The sequence below is a fragment of the Amblyomma americanum genome, chromosome 7 (assembly GCF_052857255.1).
Source record: "Amblyomma americanum isolate KBUSLIRL-KWMA chromosome 7, ASM5285725v1, whole genome shotgun sequence".
Taxonomy (NCBI): domain Eukaryota; kingdom Metazoa; phylum Arthropoda; class Arachnida; order Ixodida; family Ixodidae; genus Amblyomma; species Amblyomma americanum.
Window position 1 is genome coordinate 154,550,633 of NC_135503.1, and position 18,413 is coordinate 154,569,045.

At 46.5% G+C, this 18,413-nt stretch overlaps 1 protein-coding gene across 3 annotated transcripts in view; it reads left to right on the forward strand.

Moving 5' to 3' along the window:
- The window catches only part of LOC144096695 (mannan-binding lectin serine protease 1-like), a 105,493-nt gene that overhangs the window by 22,615 nt on the left and 64,465 nt on the right, over positions 1–18,413 (forward strand). The window contains exons 2-5 of one of the 3 annotated variants that reach the window (XM_077629537.1): positions 1,761–1,852; positions 6,028–6,267; positions 10,235–10,408; positions 11,040–11,246. In XM_077629537.1, the coding sequence (XP_077485663.1) occupies positions 1,761–1,852; positions 6,028–6,267; positions 10,235–10,408; positions 11,040–11,246 (713 nt within the window). Of the gene's footprint in view, positions 1–1,760; positions 1,853–5,877; positions 6,268–10,234; positions 10,409–11,039; positions 11,247–18,413 lie in introns of all 3 variants that reach the window. The other 2 variants (XM_077629535.1, XM_077629536.1) reach the window with 2 other exon arrangements.

Below are 18,413 nucleotides of genomic sequence, written 5' to 3' on the forward strand. Positions count from 1 at the left end.
AGGCACAGGCCGTTAAGTCAAAACACTGTATGAGGCAGTAATTGCCGCCCAGTAGAACGGCACCGTCGCTAACGAGGCGAACTAGCGAAAGAGAGCGCTTTGCAGGATCCCAGATTACGTTTGTTGGGCTGTAGGTTGACTCTTCCTTTTGATTTTTATTTAAGATGACGAAACCAGTTGCGGGTAATCCTCGTGCAACCTTTCTGACTCATAAGTTTCTACCTACAACGACGAAACCAGTCGTGGATACGACTGGAAAGAAAGCGCAAGGCTTTACCCTATCGAAATCTCTATAAGAGATGATCGATAATTTTTTAGGGTTTTTTTTTCAGGAAAATCACCAATGAAAGTGAATTGCCATTCAGTGACAAAAGTGATAGGAAGCGAGAATGAATCGTAGTATCAGGGACCTGCTTTCGCCGCAAGGACTGCTTCAAAAAGCGAATTCATTTTTCAATTAAATTCCACTAAGCTTGGAGCCTCTTCTCAGTTCGGATGCAGAGCAGACATGCCTACCGAGCGCTATCAGACTGCACTGAACCTTCTTCTGACAGGACTTGAGGCCCTGAAAAAGGTTTTGAGACTGCATGAGGCATTTTGCTGCCCCTTCTAGTACAGAAGAGAATCGAGCCGTCAGGGGGGGCTTTTATTCTTGAACGCTTAAAGGACACTACAAGGAATTGCAAATAAATATCACAAAGCGTTTTTACAGTTTTTAAGTGACAATGTTAAAAACACATCGAGCATAACTATACATGGCAAAAAATGTTTGATGATAATAATAATAATTGTTTTTTGGGGGGAAAAGGCAGTACCTGTCTCATATATCGTTGAACACCTGAACCGCACCTTAAGGGAAGGGATAAAGGAGGGAGTGAAAGAAAAAAGGGAGAAAAAATGTTTGAACTACGAAGGAATGATGTGAGAGTGCGATGTCTCCGTGCGCTGAAGAGCCCTATATTTGAGGATAACTTCCCTTGCCAATAAGGACAGGATACAGGGGCAGAGCTTTCGTAACCGCGTCATTCCGCCAAGCAGTTCGGCTGCACGACGGTGCGCCTGGCCACCTGGCGCATTGCTCTCTCCACGCTGTCGCAGGTTTAGTTACCGCCGTACATGGAAACTTTTTGTTGCAAGACGTGCCTAGCAAATTCATTATAATCAAGAGAAAATTAATAACTGCAACCGGAGATTGCATTCCGTTGTTTAGGAATAGAGTGTGTCTTTCGAGTCTATAGCTTTCGCTTCACTGCCAGATGTCGCGTAGCGTACCACGTTCAACACGTCCACTATAGAATCAAGGATGGCGCGTTTAAAACATCTAATGCAAAGGGCCCTACCGATTCCAGTGGAGCCCTTTACTCCACTCGAGTTGAGTAAACCAATTTACTTTGGGGGCGCCAAGGTGGCTGAGTGGTTACGGTGCTCAGCTGCTGGCCCGAAAGACGCGGGTTCGATTCCGGCCGCGGCGGTCGAATTTCGATGGAGGCGAAATGCTAGAGGCCCATGTACTGTGCGATGTCAGTGCACGTTAAAGGACCCCAGGTGGTCGAAATTTCCGGAGCCCTTCACTACGTCGTCTCTCATAGCCTGAGTCCCTTTGGGACGTTAAACCCTTATAAACCATGCATCATAAATCTATTTACTTTGGAGTCCTTTGCCATCTCGAGGTTTTACACCACTCATGCTCAGGAATTATTCTGGGCGGTTTGGAACGTACAGAATACGGGAGTGACCAGCTTACAACGCTTGTCGTGCAGGAGAAGCAGGCAGTTCGGCGGCACGCAAAACCACGGATCTTCCCGCGGCGCTGCTGGAAGGAAATACGAGATTGAAGATGGACGGCGAAACTGTGAGTACAATCCAAGGGGGCTGGATCCCCTTCCAAGGAATGTCAGTTTTGGCTGCTGGCACGTCTAAGGACTTCTGGGTTGCCGGTATCCTTAGAAAGATCGGAGACTGGACTGCGCACACTTATTGACCCCACCTCCGCTACGTGCGCATCAGAGGTATTCTGGTATGCATGCGCACGTCTCCGATCTGCTAAATCTCTCTATTGTCACCGGATGGTGTCGGCAGGCAATCTAGATGAATGGAACTAAAACCCGCAAGCTGAATATCTTGGGCTAAACTGTGCCCAGCAAAAAAAAATACCTCGGCGGCAGGTGCGCTCAGTGGACTGTTGAAGATGAGAACTACCGCTGCTGTAGGGCGCGCTCAGTTTAAAGGTGACTGAAACTTTCGACATGGAGGCACGGAAGGCATCTACGACAGTCTACGACGAGAATGCCTACGACGAGGATCTACGACGATAATGCCAGTGTGGCTTAGCGGTAGCGTGTCTGACTCCAACCCAACTGTAAGGAGTCCCATTCCCGAATACTTGCCCCAATTTTCATTTCAGCGCAATTTGTGCACTCTATTTACTTATATGTCCTAATCATGACTGCGTCATGTTGCCACCTTCTAATCACTTTTTATAATGCTTTATTCTCTCTCTTCAAATCCGCCACTTCACGTGTGACCTAACTACTTTTTCGACCAATCCAGATTGGGATGGATGGATGGATGGAAGATAGGCGGGTCCCCTTTGAAACGGGGTGATGGCAGTTGCCACCATGCTCAGCTTTTTTTCCTCTTCCTTTTCGTTGAACTGTGTTGTAGGTTATTTAAATTCGCCACTTTCTTTAAATACGTCTTCCTACGCTTTTATCCTTATATCACCTCGCTCCTTTTCAGACACCAATCTTCCCATCGCTTTTTGATAATTTACACCGCAGATTTATTTACATGACCATTGTTGTCTCTAACCCCTGCGGCCTCAGCAACAGTGACTGTGCCTGCATCGACATCGGGATGGATACCATCATATTAGATTATGATGTGTTCTATTGTTTCTACAGATTTACCACGCGCAGCACATGTGTCATCTTCTTCGATAACTTTCTTTTTGTAGTTGCGCGTTCTAAGACATCCTGACCTGCCTTCAAAGAGTAGGGCACTGCTTCTTCAGTTATCATCAAAGGCTTCCTTCCTCATCTGCTTTTTCCAGTTTGCACTCACAACAACGCCGACGCCCGGTTTTTTGCAGAACGAAAGCGTCATACTGTCGCGTAAAAAAGAAACTACTGCGTCTTACTTCTTTGCCACAGCCTCAGCCCCATGGACCGTGGCCTAAATACCAAGCACTTATCGCACACTGATCGCTTCATTTAACAGCGACAGAGAAAACGACGCTACAACTAGTTTACAAGCCAGCACCGCTTTTGGGGGTTCTCAAGGGCACGATAGCCCCACTGTCTCTGTGAAACTGGGTTAATTTGTTAGCACCGCTCGCGAGTGGACCCAGCGGAAGTATGGACCCAAACGTTTAATCAATTCCGTTTTCTCGGCGTTACAGTACCACAACAGCGGGTTCCTGCCCCGGGCTTATGGCACAGCTTTGCAAACGGTGATTTTTGCTGCCAAACACCTCAGAATAGACACGCCAAGAGAATAACGGTAAAAGGATTGGCATGCTGTTAACGGCTTGCGTAAAACAGAATAGGGGGTAAAGCAACTGTTATCTCATGCACTACAAAACGCAGCATCAGAACATTTCGTCACAGACGTGATGGGAATGAGTGTTCTTAATAGTTCGCTTATCCCTTCTGAGAAAATGTCTCCGGTCTGCTGCTGAGTAGCGCTGCTTAGCCTCTAGCTTTGTGAACATGCCTCTGAGAAAACAGAATTCCCCTTTTTCACAATATGTGCTGCCCTCTATGGAGGAGTGAAAATTCGTCTCCGACTGATTGGAAACAACCGCACGTGTGAGCCGCAGGCGGAATTCGGTTCCACGCGGCGCCAGCTGCGCCCGCGTTGTAGCGAGTGTGTACCTATAGGGTGCCTCCATGTAGCTATGCGCGCGTGATAGCGGCCGCCATCTGTCGCATGCGCCAGAGGCTGACATGAACTGCTCACGCGCTGAGGGAGCCAGTTTGTTTGCTTTTTTTTTAACCAAGGAAGCTGGAAGAAGAGAGGCGCGCATTCGCAGAGCGCCCTTGCGAAAACGGCGGATTTTGCTTCCCGGGCAGTATACCATGCTCGTCGGCAGATAAGGCGCTTCTGCCTTGGCTTGCAGCAGACTTCAGCACGGCGTGCCTCATGGACATTAGAAAAAAAGGAAGACTGCACTTGTACACATAAGAGGAACTCCAAACAAAGAGGGCTACTTGTGGCAGCTTGACAAATCCCATAGACTAGCAGCGCGACAAAGCAAAAAAAAAAAGGGAGCATTTGTAGCTGGCTTTATACTGCGTATTCTCCAACATACTTTCTTTCCTCAAAGATACCTGTCCGGTCCCATAAGTGAATATCTATGGTGCGTGCAAAGGAAAAAGAGTTGTTTTCTGGGTACGTTCTTGAACTACACCTAGCGTTCCTATACATGCATATAGCGTACACATAGCACCTGTATCTTAACTGAAGCGTTCATCATTGCAGAGAGAAAAAATGAACTGCGTGTTACATCTGGCGTGGTTTCGACCTTTAATTCGGCAGTGCTCAGATGGAAAAATTAATTTTCTCTTTTTGGTGAACAGGAATAATTTCTGTGTCCTAAATAGACAGATGTTATCAGCAGTGTCTACAGTTTCGATAGCACTCATGTTTACGCAATCTCATAATCTTGCTCCCCTTAACCATGCAACCGAATATTTAAATGCGAGTGTTGTTGGACACGAATTCGCTTTGAAAGCTAACTTGGTGCACAGTTGAGTGAATGCTTCATTTATTCACGCTCAAGTGACGCAGACAAGCAAAATAACGAGGCTTAAAAAGGACCCAACCACGCTTTTATCGAAGGAGGCACGTCGTACGAGGAGCGCAGGGCCTTTATTTAGAACAGGGGTGATTGTGTGAATGCGCCGTCCGTCAATGCAGCCGTGCTCCGTCCATGACAGGCAGGACGTGTTTCAGCTCGCGTGATCCTTAACTGACGTCCAGAAACGCTAGAGGCTGTCGCGCCCTCGCAATCATCAAAGCTCCAGCATGGCAACTGCCTTGCGGATAAAAAGACTCGCTCTTCATTCAGTACTCGTGGCTCAATTCAGCCACTCGTCCAAAACTTGCCCATGCTGACAGTGCCCTCTGTTTCTTAATGTTGCCATACTCTGCCCCTCCACTCGATAGTATCGCTAGACATCCTGATAATACATAATGAAAGAGTGGACTCTTGGGCTAGTTGGTACTCCGATAACACCTAATTTAACCTAAAGTACATGGCAATAATGAAATTCTTCTGCGGACACGTGGCACAGAGAGTACGCCTAGCTCATTTGGTCCAGTAAAACGGAGAAATTTTTGGCCATTCATCGAACGGTGGGAGAGTTTGATTTACGGGTGTAAAATGGCTGCTTCTGTCGTCACATATCTGCTTCATTGCTTCTAATGGCTCGTAAGACGTTCGTTTTTCAGCACCATCCAGCAGTACGTAAATTTCTTGCTCGAAAGCCGCAGCGTCCGGGGTCAGCTAAGTAGTCTTTGGTGACGCTTGACGAGGTTTCGATTGCAATTCCCTGTGCCCTCTTCAATGTTAGTGAAGATTGATAACTAATTGCATCTTTGAGACGCCCTTCCATTTCCATAAAGAACACCTCTAAAATCACGTATTAATCGATGGAAAAACTAAGCGTAGTGTTCCTGTGGATGAAAGCCCAAGACGCGAAATCAACGCTCAAGGTGTCTGAAAAGACCGCTAATAGCGAGGTAAGGGACCCTAAGCCAAGTTTCTGCTTGCGGCGTTTTTTTTTTTTTCACAACAGGTTGGTGGCACCGCGTTAAACACGGCGAAGCGATGCAACAGGGCGCCCGCGCCGTTCTATTGTGTCTCCCTTGCAGGCGTCTCCCGATGTCCTGGCGAGTCAGTGTCGCCCGTTTCTGAACTCGCAGCGCACGAATCTTTCGGCGGTCCACCGCCGGCGCGCCCGCAGCAGCAGCAGCAGAGGCAGCAGCGCGGTCACTCTCGCGGTGGTTCCTTTCTGGGCGCAGTCGGTTCGCCGGCGGTCATCGGCTCGCGCATGCCACCCTGTCCGGGAGACGTGCAGGACAACAACGGCACCGTGGAGAGCCCGAACTTCCCGGACACGTACCCGCCGAACACAGACTGCTTCACGGTGATCAGGGTCAAGCCCGGCGACGTGGTGGCGCTCAAGTTCGAGACCCTGTTCATGGAGCGGAACCCGCGCTGCTCCTCGGACTACGTGGAGATCTTCGACGGACCCTCATTCAGTACGTGCTGCGCTTGGCGGCTTGTTTCAGGCCGGTCGCAGAGGATTACTGCCAGGAAGCGTTGCGAAGACGGCCGCTTTTGCTGTGTTTCTATGCGCTTAACGTACACCTTTGGAGAAAGAAAAAGATAACTTTAGCGAAGCTGACTCCGTATCATATAGCGAGAATCGTACCTTATATATTGGACGCCAGAACTCCTAGTTGGTTAGTGGAAAGAGCAGCGCTAAAGATGAGGACGAACACAGAAGCTCTTCCTCTTTTCGCGCTGTTCCCTCTAGCCATGAAACAAGACCAACAAGTCCAAGCTACAACCACAAAAAAAATATTGAATGAAAATATGTCCAATTGTTTCAAGTATCGAAGCGTAACAAAAATTAAACGAATGATTCGGGAATGCGATATCAATTGAAGAGCGTTAGCCAAGCTGTTTTCACCTATGCTGTCGACAAACTTTGATAGTGTGTTTGGTACCACACGCATTCCTCTGCGACCACTGGTTCGCCCGCCACAGCCCTCCGAATGTCGCCCCCATTGTGGTTTCGAGGAGCAAAAGTCGTCGGTACGAATCCCTCACACATTCTAGGCTTTAGCCCGACTAACAACTTTGTGTGCCGAATTGTGGAAATTGGTTTTCCACCAATCCACACCGTCTGCCCTAAGCGAGTGGGACACAATTTTGTCACCAATGGCGACCCGATTGGCTCCAGTCTCGGAAGCCGCTCAGACGGTGAGGTGAGGTGTGACATTTTGCTGACCCGAGATTTGCGTACCTGGAATGCTGCAGGTATGATCACGTGATTTAGCCGCCATCTTAAAATCTTAGAGCGGACGGAGAAACAGACGCGGAAGGGGCAAATGTAAGTACCAAGATCTAACGCTCTTAAAACGCTTCTAGAATTGTGGCCTGCTCGCCATTAGCGTTACAGTGTGAACTCTTGAAGCAGAGTCCTGACAGGTCTTTGTTACGTTTTATATTTACTATTCCTCCCTTCGTTTGTGATCAGCATTGTTTATTAGCATTGCTTTGATGAAGGGGAACTGCCGTCTCATCAACTCTTTTAAGAAGCGGAAAAGGAACACCCCCCCCCCCCCCCCCAGCCCCGCCCGCTTCCCTTCGCACGCTCGGCCTGTGCTCTCTTGCAGGTTGTGAATAACGGATTGTTGGACGAGCAAGTCCATGATGCAAGAGAACAACGGCGAAAAACACACAGTACGAGCACATGTCTTTCTTGTGCTGTGTTCCAAGAAACATCGTAGCTTCAGATCTCAGAGTGGTTTTAGGAAGAGATACCTCTCCTGCGTGGGCAACTGAAGGTCTGAGACTGCTTCTTTTCAGACAGCACTCACTCCGAACCCGCGTGCGCACCAGCGTTGTTACGCCAGCCAGTCGGAATGAACAAAATCATCACCCCATTATGCTGACAGTTCGAAACTTAAATGAGCAGGCTTTTCGGCTCTTCTTTTCCTTATTTCACGAAACACTTACATCAGTAATGAACCATTCTGCTGTTCCAATAATCTAAATAATCTAAATCTAAATATCTAAATCACGTACGCCACACACACACACACACACACACACACACACACACACACACACACACACACACACACACACACACACACACACACACGCACGCACGCACGCACGCACGCACACGCACACGCGCGCACACACACACACACACACACACACACACACACACACACAGCTTCTATTCGTCATCATAATCAGAACGATTGCAGGATAATGGCCTATTGCATTGCTCTCCAAATAGCCCTGCCCAGCGCCAGCTGCGGCCACAAAGTTTCTCACAGCTCGGAAAACATAGCGCAAAAATATGAAGTCAAAATAGTTTTCCAAGCAGCACGTATGCTATCAATATTTTGCGCAGTGCTCAACGCACAAAAGACCGACTGGCACAACGCCAGATATAGCCAATGTTGCTCAATGTTGGTCGCCTGCATAGGTCTCTAACCCCACAATCATATTTCATAGTTAACATCAAGCGATATAGTCGATTGCGCAAAGTGACATGCAAGACATGATAGACAAAATGTGTTCAAAATGAAGAGAGATTTCCTCGTCGGGCTCTCTAAGGTAGATTGATAGTCACGGAATTTAAACGAAGCATGATCATTATAGTATGGTAAAGAGAAAAGGGAGGAAGAAACACTTGAGGCATTTTTTATTACGCAGGCGGAGGGCAGCTTATCTGTTTCTGTATGATCTGTAGTGTTTCAACAACCATTTCCCTGTGATGAAGAATTTCTTTGCATTTTATTCTTCTTTCTCTTGCAAATTTTTGTCGTCTTTCTTTCGGCCTTTGTTCTCGCACTGCTTACTTTCAAGTAGCTTGAATAACTGTAGTATTGTTATCATTGTCTGTGCTGTATTTTCTCCCCATTTACCTACTTGCTTACTTCACGGTGTACAAGAAGACAAGCTTGGCGTTTTGTTCGATTACTTGTAACGTGCAGTAGCAGTTACTATGGTTTGTAGTTCATATATTTATTGGAAACGTGTACGACGACAAGAACTTCAATCAGCGCTGTTCTTGTTGGTCTCCCACATTTTGTTGCATTTTTTGCCAACGCGCTGTAGTAAGTGTCACAGACCTTTCTACTTCAATCGGGCTTGAAACTTATGGCGGCATTTAATTCTGGAACAGACACGGCCACAGGCTCCGCCGATCCAAGGGCGGTGAGCGGCAGCCTGCGTGACATGATATGGATTTGGTTCTGCTGCAGACAATTGTATGGACGATCTTTCAGCTGCTCTCGTGAGGAGGAAATCTCTCAGCACGAGGAGCGCCGCGCGCACCCTTCAGGCCGCGTAACAGGGAATATTCGTGGCCAGAAAAAGTTGACTCTTCGGGGGTTTAAAATCTTGAATTATTTTTTTGCACGTATTATGCTCAATGGCAGAATGACTTTTTGTTCTTGCTCCTTATGCGTTCCCGGTGGTGCACGATACGTAAATAGACACTTTTACTTGGGCGTACGCAGTAAGCTTGCGTACGCATCCCTTACTGCATTGCGTACGCTGTAAATAGCGCAAGCACGACACTTTTAGTTGGCCTTGCTGTAGCGCCCCTCACGGACGCGCGTAAACAGTAGCGCCTTCTAGTAACAAGATGTCAAAGCATATCAACCCTCGGTTGAAGAAATTCACCCATGATTACTGATAAGTAGGGTGAGTGCACTGCGAGGCTTTTTTGTTCCAAGAACAAAAAAAAATGCAAACCGTAGAAAATGTAAGAACTAGAAAACTGCTTCGCCAGTCATCGTTCCCACGAGCAAAACACACTGCATTAAGTTAGGCCAAAGAGCTTGAGAATTAAGCGCCGAATTATCTGAAAAACAGGGGCTATTTATCTCTTATACCGCTCCATGTGGGCGAGAGTGTGCGAAGTAAAAGCGAACCGCTACCATTTCAGCGAGCCATTGCGTCGGAGAATCCAGCGGCGACATGTATTTATTCCGAAGTAGGCGAGCAGGGCGCCGCCATCTTGTCAACGCATCCCGTAACGTACCCGTAGCGTGCGCACGTTATGGTTTGTAGCGTGCATAGGCCCGTTAGACGCTGCGAGATACGCAACGTTCTGCGCATGCGTAGTCGTTGCTAGCAGAGTCACTGCGTACGCCTAACTAAAAGTGTCTTATAGGAGCGGACATTCGAGGACATTAAGGTATGCACTTAAATTCGGAACCGGTTCACATTTCTGTATGTCTTTATGTCTCTGTTCTTGGTGGGCCGTGCTGCTACGAGAGAGATCGTCTTGCAGAAGCAATACAAACAACGTAAACGGGTCGTGAAACGTGTTCTTTATTTATACGCCATAGCACCTGTAAAAGTATTTAACTCTAATGTAGAAAGTGCTCACGCCCAAGGTATGTTTACGGCCTGTTCCTATCAATCAGCGCTAATAATGCCGGTATCGTTTCGCTTATCCTCTGCGCGCAGACAGCAAGTCGCTGGGACGCTTCTGCCGGGAAAACCAGAAGAGCTCCCTGGAGCTTCGCTCTACCGGTAACGCGATGGCGGTGCACTTCCACTCGGACGATATCGTCAACCTACAGGGCTTCCGCGCTAGGTACCACGGCTACAACGAGCTCGAGGAGCAGCACGTCGAACCGAGTGAGTAACACGCACTTGTGCGTGTGTTTCCGCTCTCGTAACGGTGCTACCGATTACCGTTGTTTCAGCGCTGTAGGCCTCAGCGACCTCCAGAGGTAGCAGCGTTGGAAATCTCTGGTAGTCCTTATAGCTTGGGTGAAGATATCGTGCCAGAAATGGTCATGACTGCGGGCGTCACCGTTGGTCACTTTCTGCTAATATGTTTAACGGCACAACTCAGACAGCATGACATGTGGCCGCAAAGCGGTTCCGGTTAATGCCAAAATGGCGGGGTATGCAGCCGAAATTTGCAGAAGCCGCTTTTTCGGATCCGAAATCAAGTACATCATGTAAAATCCTTAAAGAGCAACTCCGGGGTTTTCGGAATATTTTGGAATAATCATTGCATCAGGTAGCCAAAATGACTGAATGATCGAATGAACGAATTAATGAGACAGTCAGAAAGTCAATAAATAAAGCAAATAAATAAATAAAATCAATCAATCAAATCACTCAAAAATGAAATCAATGAATGAGTAATTCAGTAAACAAATAAATTGTGGAAAAACTCAAGAAAGCAAGCAAAAGAGCCGGGGCTTCCTCTTTGGTTAGTGAGGGTGTGCACTGATGCTGGTTCCCTTCTTTCGCGCAGGCAACTGCCGCGTGTGGACGGAGGACTCGCGGGGCTTCATCAGCAGCCCGAACTATCCGGAAGCCTACCCGGCCAACTCTTCGTGCCGCGTGCCTCTGGACGCCGGCCCGCAGAACATCATAACTCTGTATTTTGTCGACATCCAGCTGGACCCGTACAAGGACTGCCCGTACGACAAGATTGAAGTCCGGGACGGTGCCAATGAAGGTGAGCAGCTTTTGCATGCCGGAGGGCATCGATGTGTTTCTTTGCACGTGTGGGCGGGGGAAGCCGAGCATTCAAGCCTTACAGGACGAACAGAGCAGTGGTTGCTCCAGCCAGCCAAATAAGGAAAAACAATCCATTAACTTTTATCAACGTAGTGGAGGGCGCCAGGTAATTTCGACCGCCTGGGGTTCTTTAACATCGCACAGTACGCGGGCCTCTAGCGTTTCGCTCCGTTCGGAATGCGACCGCTGCGGCCGGAATCAAACCCGCGTCTTTCGGGCCAGTAGGCGAGCACCATAACCTCTCAGCCACGTGCGCCGGCCCGTGCCACTTCAAGAACCTCATCCCCTATGTAAACTGACTTTCTTCAAACACGTTGTCGTATCTCAAGAACGCCAAAGACACGAAAGAACACCAATCAGAGATATGAAAAACTAAAAACTTGTAGCCTAATGCATATCTGGTAAAAGCCTTCCTGAGAAACTGGTAGTTTTTCATTAATCGGGTACGACTAAAGAAAACGTATATTTTATATATTAAATGAAAAATCAAGACAATAAATAGATCACCATATGCCAACCACATGCAGCGATAAAGCGTGTGATGATCGCGGCGGTTACGGAGGATCGCGCTGCGAACACGTGGAAGAACGATACGCAAATTTCCCAGAATATCCCTGAAGCGACTGCCTGAAGATACTAGCACTACACTCCCGCAAGGGCACCTTGAGTCTCAAGGTGATGGTGCTTGGCGCCACCACGGACCCTAGCTTTCATACCGAAGCTGTCATCCGCACCGTGGCGATAGGTTTTAAGGTGAAGGGTAGAAACCATGAACGGTGGCGGTCGGGGCCATGGTCAAGCCCCGGCCGACGGGCTCCCCATCTGTATACCAGGTGGGGGGCTCCGGGACCTTCTTGTGTCTATAAGGGTGAAGCACAAGTGACAGAATAGGAAACCTTAATCCATACATGCCGCATGGATTCTCAATTTTCCCCCCTCAAGAAAAAAACGATCGGAACCGGAAACGGTACCTCACCGAAGGAATCGCAGTTCCAACTGCAAAATCTACTGAAAATTTCCCAGATTTCCTGATAGTCCACGCTGTTGAGCAAAACGCTCCAGTGGCAGCACTATCAGTGTTTGTAATACAAAAGTGGCTAGTGGCTAACATAAGCGAGGAATATGAAGCAAAAGAACTGTCCTCAGGAGATCTTCTTGTACAAGTGAAATCCAAAAAGCAGAGTGATGCATTACTCAAACAAGAGAAACTTGCCGATCTTGACATTACTGTAACACCCCACAGAAGCCTGAACAGCGTTCAGGGAGTAATTTCTGAGCGCTTGCTAATGACAGAGGATGAAAAAGAGCTCCTCGCGAATTTGCGTGACCAAAACGTGACGTCCCTTCGCCGCATCACAATAAGGCGTAAAGGAGAAGAAAAAACAACACCTCACATCGTTCGAACATTCGGCAGCATTCGTCTGCCCTGGTCTATCCGAGTTGCATTCATCAGGTGCCCAGTGCGCCCGTACATTCCTAACCCTAGGAGATGTTTCAAATGCCAAAGGTATGGCCATGGCAGCAAGACATGCAGAGGCAAGGAGACCTGTGGGAAATGTGCCGAAACCGAACGTGAAACAGACAACTGCCAAGAAACTGAAACGAAATGTGCGAATTGCAAAGGTCCACACGCAGCCTACTCGCGAACCTGTGAAGTTTTCAAGAAAGAAAATCAAATCATAAATCTGAAAGTGCGAGAAAATATATCTTACCCTGAGGCAAGGAAAAAGTTTAAGGAAGAGACAGCCAGGTCATATGTTGACGCCGTGCACCGGGGGGCTGAGCGGCGTCTGGTGACAGCGGGCACACAGTACACCATCGTTGGTGTGTGCCTGCCCCGTCCCCCTTTCGAACGGCACTCCGGTGTCGGCACCATTGACATTCCAGAGGTGCACCTGACGGCGGCCTCTGGCACAACCAAAGTTGGCGGGACTGGTGATACACCACCCCAACTTCAGGCCACTGCCCAGGCAGGGCCATCCACATTTTTGACAGGTGCAGCCAAGGCTGCCCTGTCATCACAAAAGAAAGGCTCGCTGGCCCTTGAGCCGGTAGGCCGCACGGCTTCCCCCCGTAGGGAGAAGCCACAAATCCGTACGCCCGCGGGTTCTCCGCGGAAATCGATCGCCTCGCATGAGGCGATGGATATAAGCAGTAGCCCGCCTCCGCAGCAGCGGTGGCGGAACTTCCTTGAACACAAAAAGGAAGCAAAACTCCAATAACAGACCCCACAAAACCGGGAGCATAGGTTTTTTTAAATATATCACCAAAAGTTATTAGATATGGCGTTCCTAATTTACTGGAACTGTCGAGGCATAATAAAAAACTACAGTGGCGTAACAGACATTCTTGCTTTATATTCCCCGGTTGTTTTGTTTCTCCAGGATACAAACTTGGGATCAAAACATAAAAATATTTTACGTAAATATAAAGTCTTTCGCCACGACCGAGAGCAACCAAATAGGCTCTCTTGAGGTACCGCCATAGTCGTTCAAAGTAAGATGGCCACTCGTGAAGTGAAGCTTCAGACTACATTTGAAGCTGTTGCAGTATCTATAGTACATTCTAAAACAATTACAGTATGTTCCGTATACCTCCAACCACACCTGACAGTAACACTCCATTACTTAGAAGACCTTTTAAAACAATTACCAGCGCCATATCTGTTAGTCGGCGATTTTAATGCTCACTCCAAATTGTGGGGAAGCGCACAAACGGACACTAGAGGCCGTATTTTAGAAGATTTTATTCTGTGCAATAATATTAGCCTGCACAACAGGGGCAAACAGACATATTGTTCTCCACGCTCCGGAAAATGAAGCTGCATAGATTTGTCTCTTACATCAACTTCTGTTTTTACTGCTCTTAAATGAGATGTTTTGGACAACCCGTATGGTAGCGATCATCTACCCGTTGTTATAAGCCTAACATCATCTCCGCTAATCATTCCTACAAAACCACGACGTTGGAAACTCCATTTGGTCAACTGGCCACTGTTTCAAGAAAATGCCAGCTTAGAAAAAATAGATCAAAATAACTAAAGTATAGATGAACTTAATGAAATTATCACAAACTGCATTATCTCCGCTGCGCGCCTGGCTATACCTCAATCTTCTGTAGTGGTGAAACAAAACCATAAAACCTCGTATACAAAAGAATGTAGACTAGCAAAAAAGAAACAGAACACAACATGGGGAAACTTTCGGAGGTACCCCACGCATAAAAATCTCATAAACTTTAAAAGGGCAAGGGTAGAAGCCCGACATATCCGCCGTAATGCTGAAAAAACTTCTTGGCAAAGTTACGTGACATCAATAAATAGCTCATCCACATCAAAAGAAATGTGGGAGAAGGTACGAAAGCTAGATGGTAAATACTCCCCATTCACACTTCCTCTTCTAACAGCTCCTGGTACACAAACATCGAAGAACAGGCAGACATTTTAGGTGAATATTTTTCGGTAGTTACCAGCTCACCACACTACACAGAATCATTTCTAAGATACAAAAACACAGCCGAGAAACAAAGACTCCCTACAACTGGATATACAAATGAACCATATAAAAATTTATTTACAGTTCAAGAAATCAGCACAGTTTTGTCCGCTGCCAAACAGACAGCACCGGGCCCGGATGGAATACACTATCAAATGCGTTCCCACCTCTCCGAACCTGCCGTAGATGCACTTTGAAGTTTTTTTAATAAGGTTTGGGTTTCGGGTAAACTACCAGAAACCTGGAAGAAGTCCATCGTTTCATTTTTCAAACGCGAAAAACCACCAACCTCTCCCGGTAGTTATAGGCCCATAGCCCTCACCAGCTGCCTTGCAAAATCATTTGAAAGTATTGTGAATATTAGATTAACCTTCGTGCTAGAAGCCCGTGAGCTTCTCGATGTCCATCAGTGCGGTTTCAAAAAGGCATGCTCCACAACAGACCACCTAGTTCGCCTTGAAAATACTGTCCGTGAGGCCTTCATACACAAACAACAATGTCTTGCTGTTTTTTTTCGATTTAGAGAAAGCATATGACACAACCTGGAGGTACGGAATTCTTCACGACTTGGCTGAACTTGGCATTCGTGGTAGGATGTTGAACTGCCTAAAAGATTTCCTGTCGAACCGTTCATTCAGTGTACGCCTCGGTTCAAACCTCTCGAGAATTTTCATTCAGGAAAATGGAGTGCCCCAAGGAAGTGTCTTAAGCACGACCCTCTTTGTTGTTAAAATGAATTCTATTAGAAAAATAATTCCAAGGTCTGTTATGTATTCGATCTATGTAGATGATCTGCAGATAGCCTGCACGTCCTCAAACATATCAACATGCGAAAGACAAGTGCAGTTAACAATAAACTTTCAACATCGGCTGACCGAAATGGTTTCGGGTTCTCCCCACAGAAAACAGTGGCCATTCTTTTCTCACTCAAACGTGGCCTACAGACAGATCCTAGACTACACCTGAACGAAACCGAATTACCGATAAAAAGTGAACACAAGTTTCTGGGCATACCGTTTGACAAAAAACTGACCTTCTTGACCAACATAAATAACCTGAAGAAGAAAACTTCTCGATCATTAAATATATTAAAGGTGCTTTCACATAAACACTGGGGTCTGATAGAAACTGTCTTTTGCACATCTACCGCAGCATAGTTCGCTCTTGTCTAGATTATGGGTGCATAGTGTACAACTCAGCTCGACCATCCTACCTTAAGCAATTAGACCCAGTACATAATTCAGCTTTGCGCCTTGCAAGTGGGGCATACAGGACATCACCAATAAACAGCCTATATGTCGAATGTAACGAACCAGCCCTCGCAGATAGAAGAGCCATGCTCACATGTGCATACGTCCTAAAAACCCGTTCACTACCAAAACATCTCTGCTACTCCATAGTTACGAAGTGCCCGTCTAGGCAGCTTTTTAGTAACAAACCGAATGCGACGAGACCCCTTATCCTCCGTTTTGAAGACATTTGCCAGGAATTGGGTATTTTAGACACACTACCTGATGTCGCCCAGAGACCCAAACCACTGCCACCTTGATACACCTTTCCCGCTGTAGGGGACTACACATTGACACAATTTCAGAAAAACCAAACTCCACGTGAACACTTACTACAAGAATTTTTGGCACTAGAGGAAAAGTACAAAGAATACACAGCATTTTATACAGACGGTTCTAAAACACCACTTTACGTCTGAAGTGGTGTGGTGCAAGACAAATGGGAAAAGGTAGTTCGGTTACCTCAGTGCGCGTCAATTTTCTCAGCTGAATGTTATGCCATTTCGGTGGCTGTATCAAAAATAGTCGAAAAGAACATTCAGAACAGCATTATATACACAGACTCGTTGACTGCAATCACAGCACTGATAGCCAGAAACTTAAGGAAATCTTTATTAGGAAATATAATACATGACATAATAACTGCTGGAACACAAGGACATGAAATTAAGCTCTGTTGGATACCAAGTCATCTCGGAATTCGTGGCAACGAGAGAGCTGACACGTGCGCTGCTCAAGCTCGCCATAAGAAAGTCCAGACTGTAAATATACCCTATACAGATTGCATGAAGTTAGTAAAAAATAAACTTACAGAAAAATGGCAGTGCACATGGAATAGTGAAGAAAATAACAAACTACATTTAGTAAAACCTATTCTGGGAGAAAGGAGATCATGCAGGCATCAAGAACGTTTTATAGAAATAATTTTATGCCGCCTGCGCATCGGACACACACGCCTAACACACAACTTTCTACTGACAAAACAAGACAGACCCTTATGTGAGAAATGTGGAGATGAGCTGACAGTTAATCACATTTTATTCTCGTGCTTACAACTTGAACGGCTAAGAAAAAATATTTTACTGTGTTTTACGATGAACGTATTCCCTTTCACCCCAATTTACTTTTAGGAAATAATCCACTTGTAAGGACTTCATCTGTTTTTTAATTTTCTGAAAGACGCGGCCATCTTAAACAAAATATGATATCAAATATCGCAGAACTATTAATTCTAAAAATTTTTACCCCGTGCTATCGCGCATTTTATAACGCACCTCATCCATTTTCTCAGTCCTGAGAAGAAGGCTGAGGCCTGCATTCGATTTGATGGGCTCCCCGGAGTCCTTGTCCGGACAAGGACTTTCGCTGAGGACATCCAGTTTTTGAAATAAATTATACCATGTGTTTGGCGCATGATAGCCTAAGTTGCTTATGCGCCTTAAAACCCAATACAATACAACACAAATACTAGCATTACACTGAGGAGCGACAAAATACAACTCAGAAGGCATGCCACACAGGCAGACGCAATCCCTCCGTGATTACTCTAGCTGTGGCTGCAAGAAGTATTTAGTGTGTCTGATTTGGAACACTTGTAAAGGCTGACGGCAGACGATTCGTCCACCTTTGCTGGCTGACAGTATTGTGGTCTCAACACAGATTAAAAACAGCATATGACTACTGGACGCCAAACTGCACTAGTAAGAACACACTGTAAATTAATAAAAGAGTGCACTAAGGGCTGCACATGCTTAGAAGTTGGGAATGTTCAGAAAAAGAAAACACATGTCTGTGGGCAGCTATGCAACTCAATTCGCCGAAATGCCTGATGGTACAAGGAGACGTGCAGCCTCCGTCCGCTGCTCCATCCATCGACTAAAACATCGCGTATTCCAAAAAGTTACAAAATTCGCGATTGGTCGAAGCGGTGTGACGTCAACGATGGCGGGAAAATACGAAATGTTAACCATTAATAGTACTCGCACTTGCTATCCAGTTTGTTCTTTTTTGCTTTTGTAAATTTGAGATAAGGCGCAGGCCTACAAAGTTGCCTTAGGACTCCTACTAAATGCCCCAACCGAATGACTTATGAGGTTAGGAATACAGGACACCTACAATGAACTGAAAGAAGCCCATTAAATGGCTCAAACAGCGAGATTAGCCAATTCCAGGACTGGCAGGAGTATTCTAACCAGGCTTGGAATTAACTTTCAACCTACGAATAAACACACTAAACTAGCCTTGCCCCGCGACTATAGGACGGCCCTACGAATCAAACCACTTCCCAAAAGCATGCACCCCATACACCATGAAGGTAGAAGA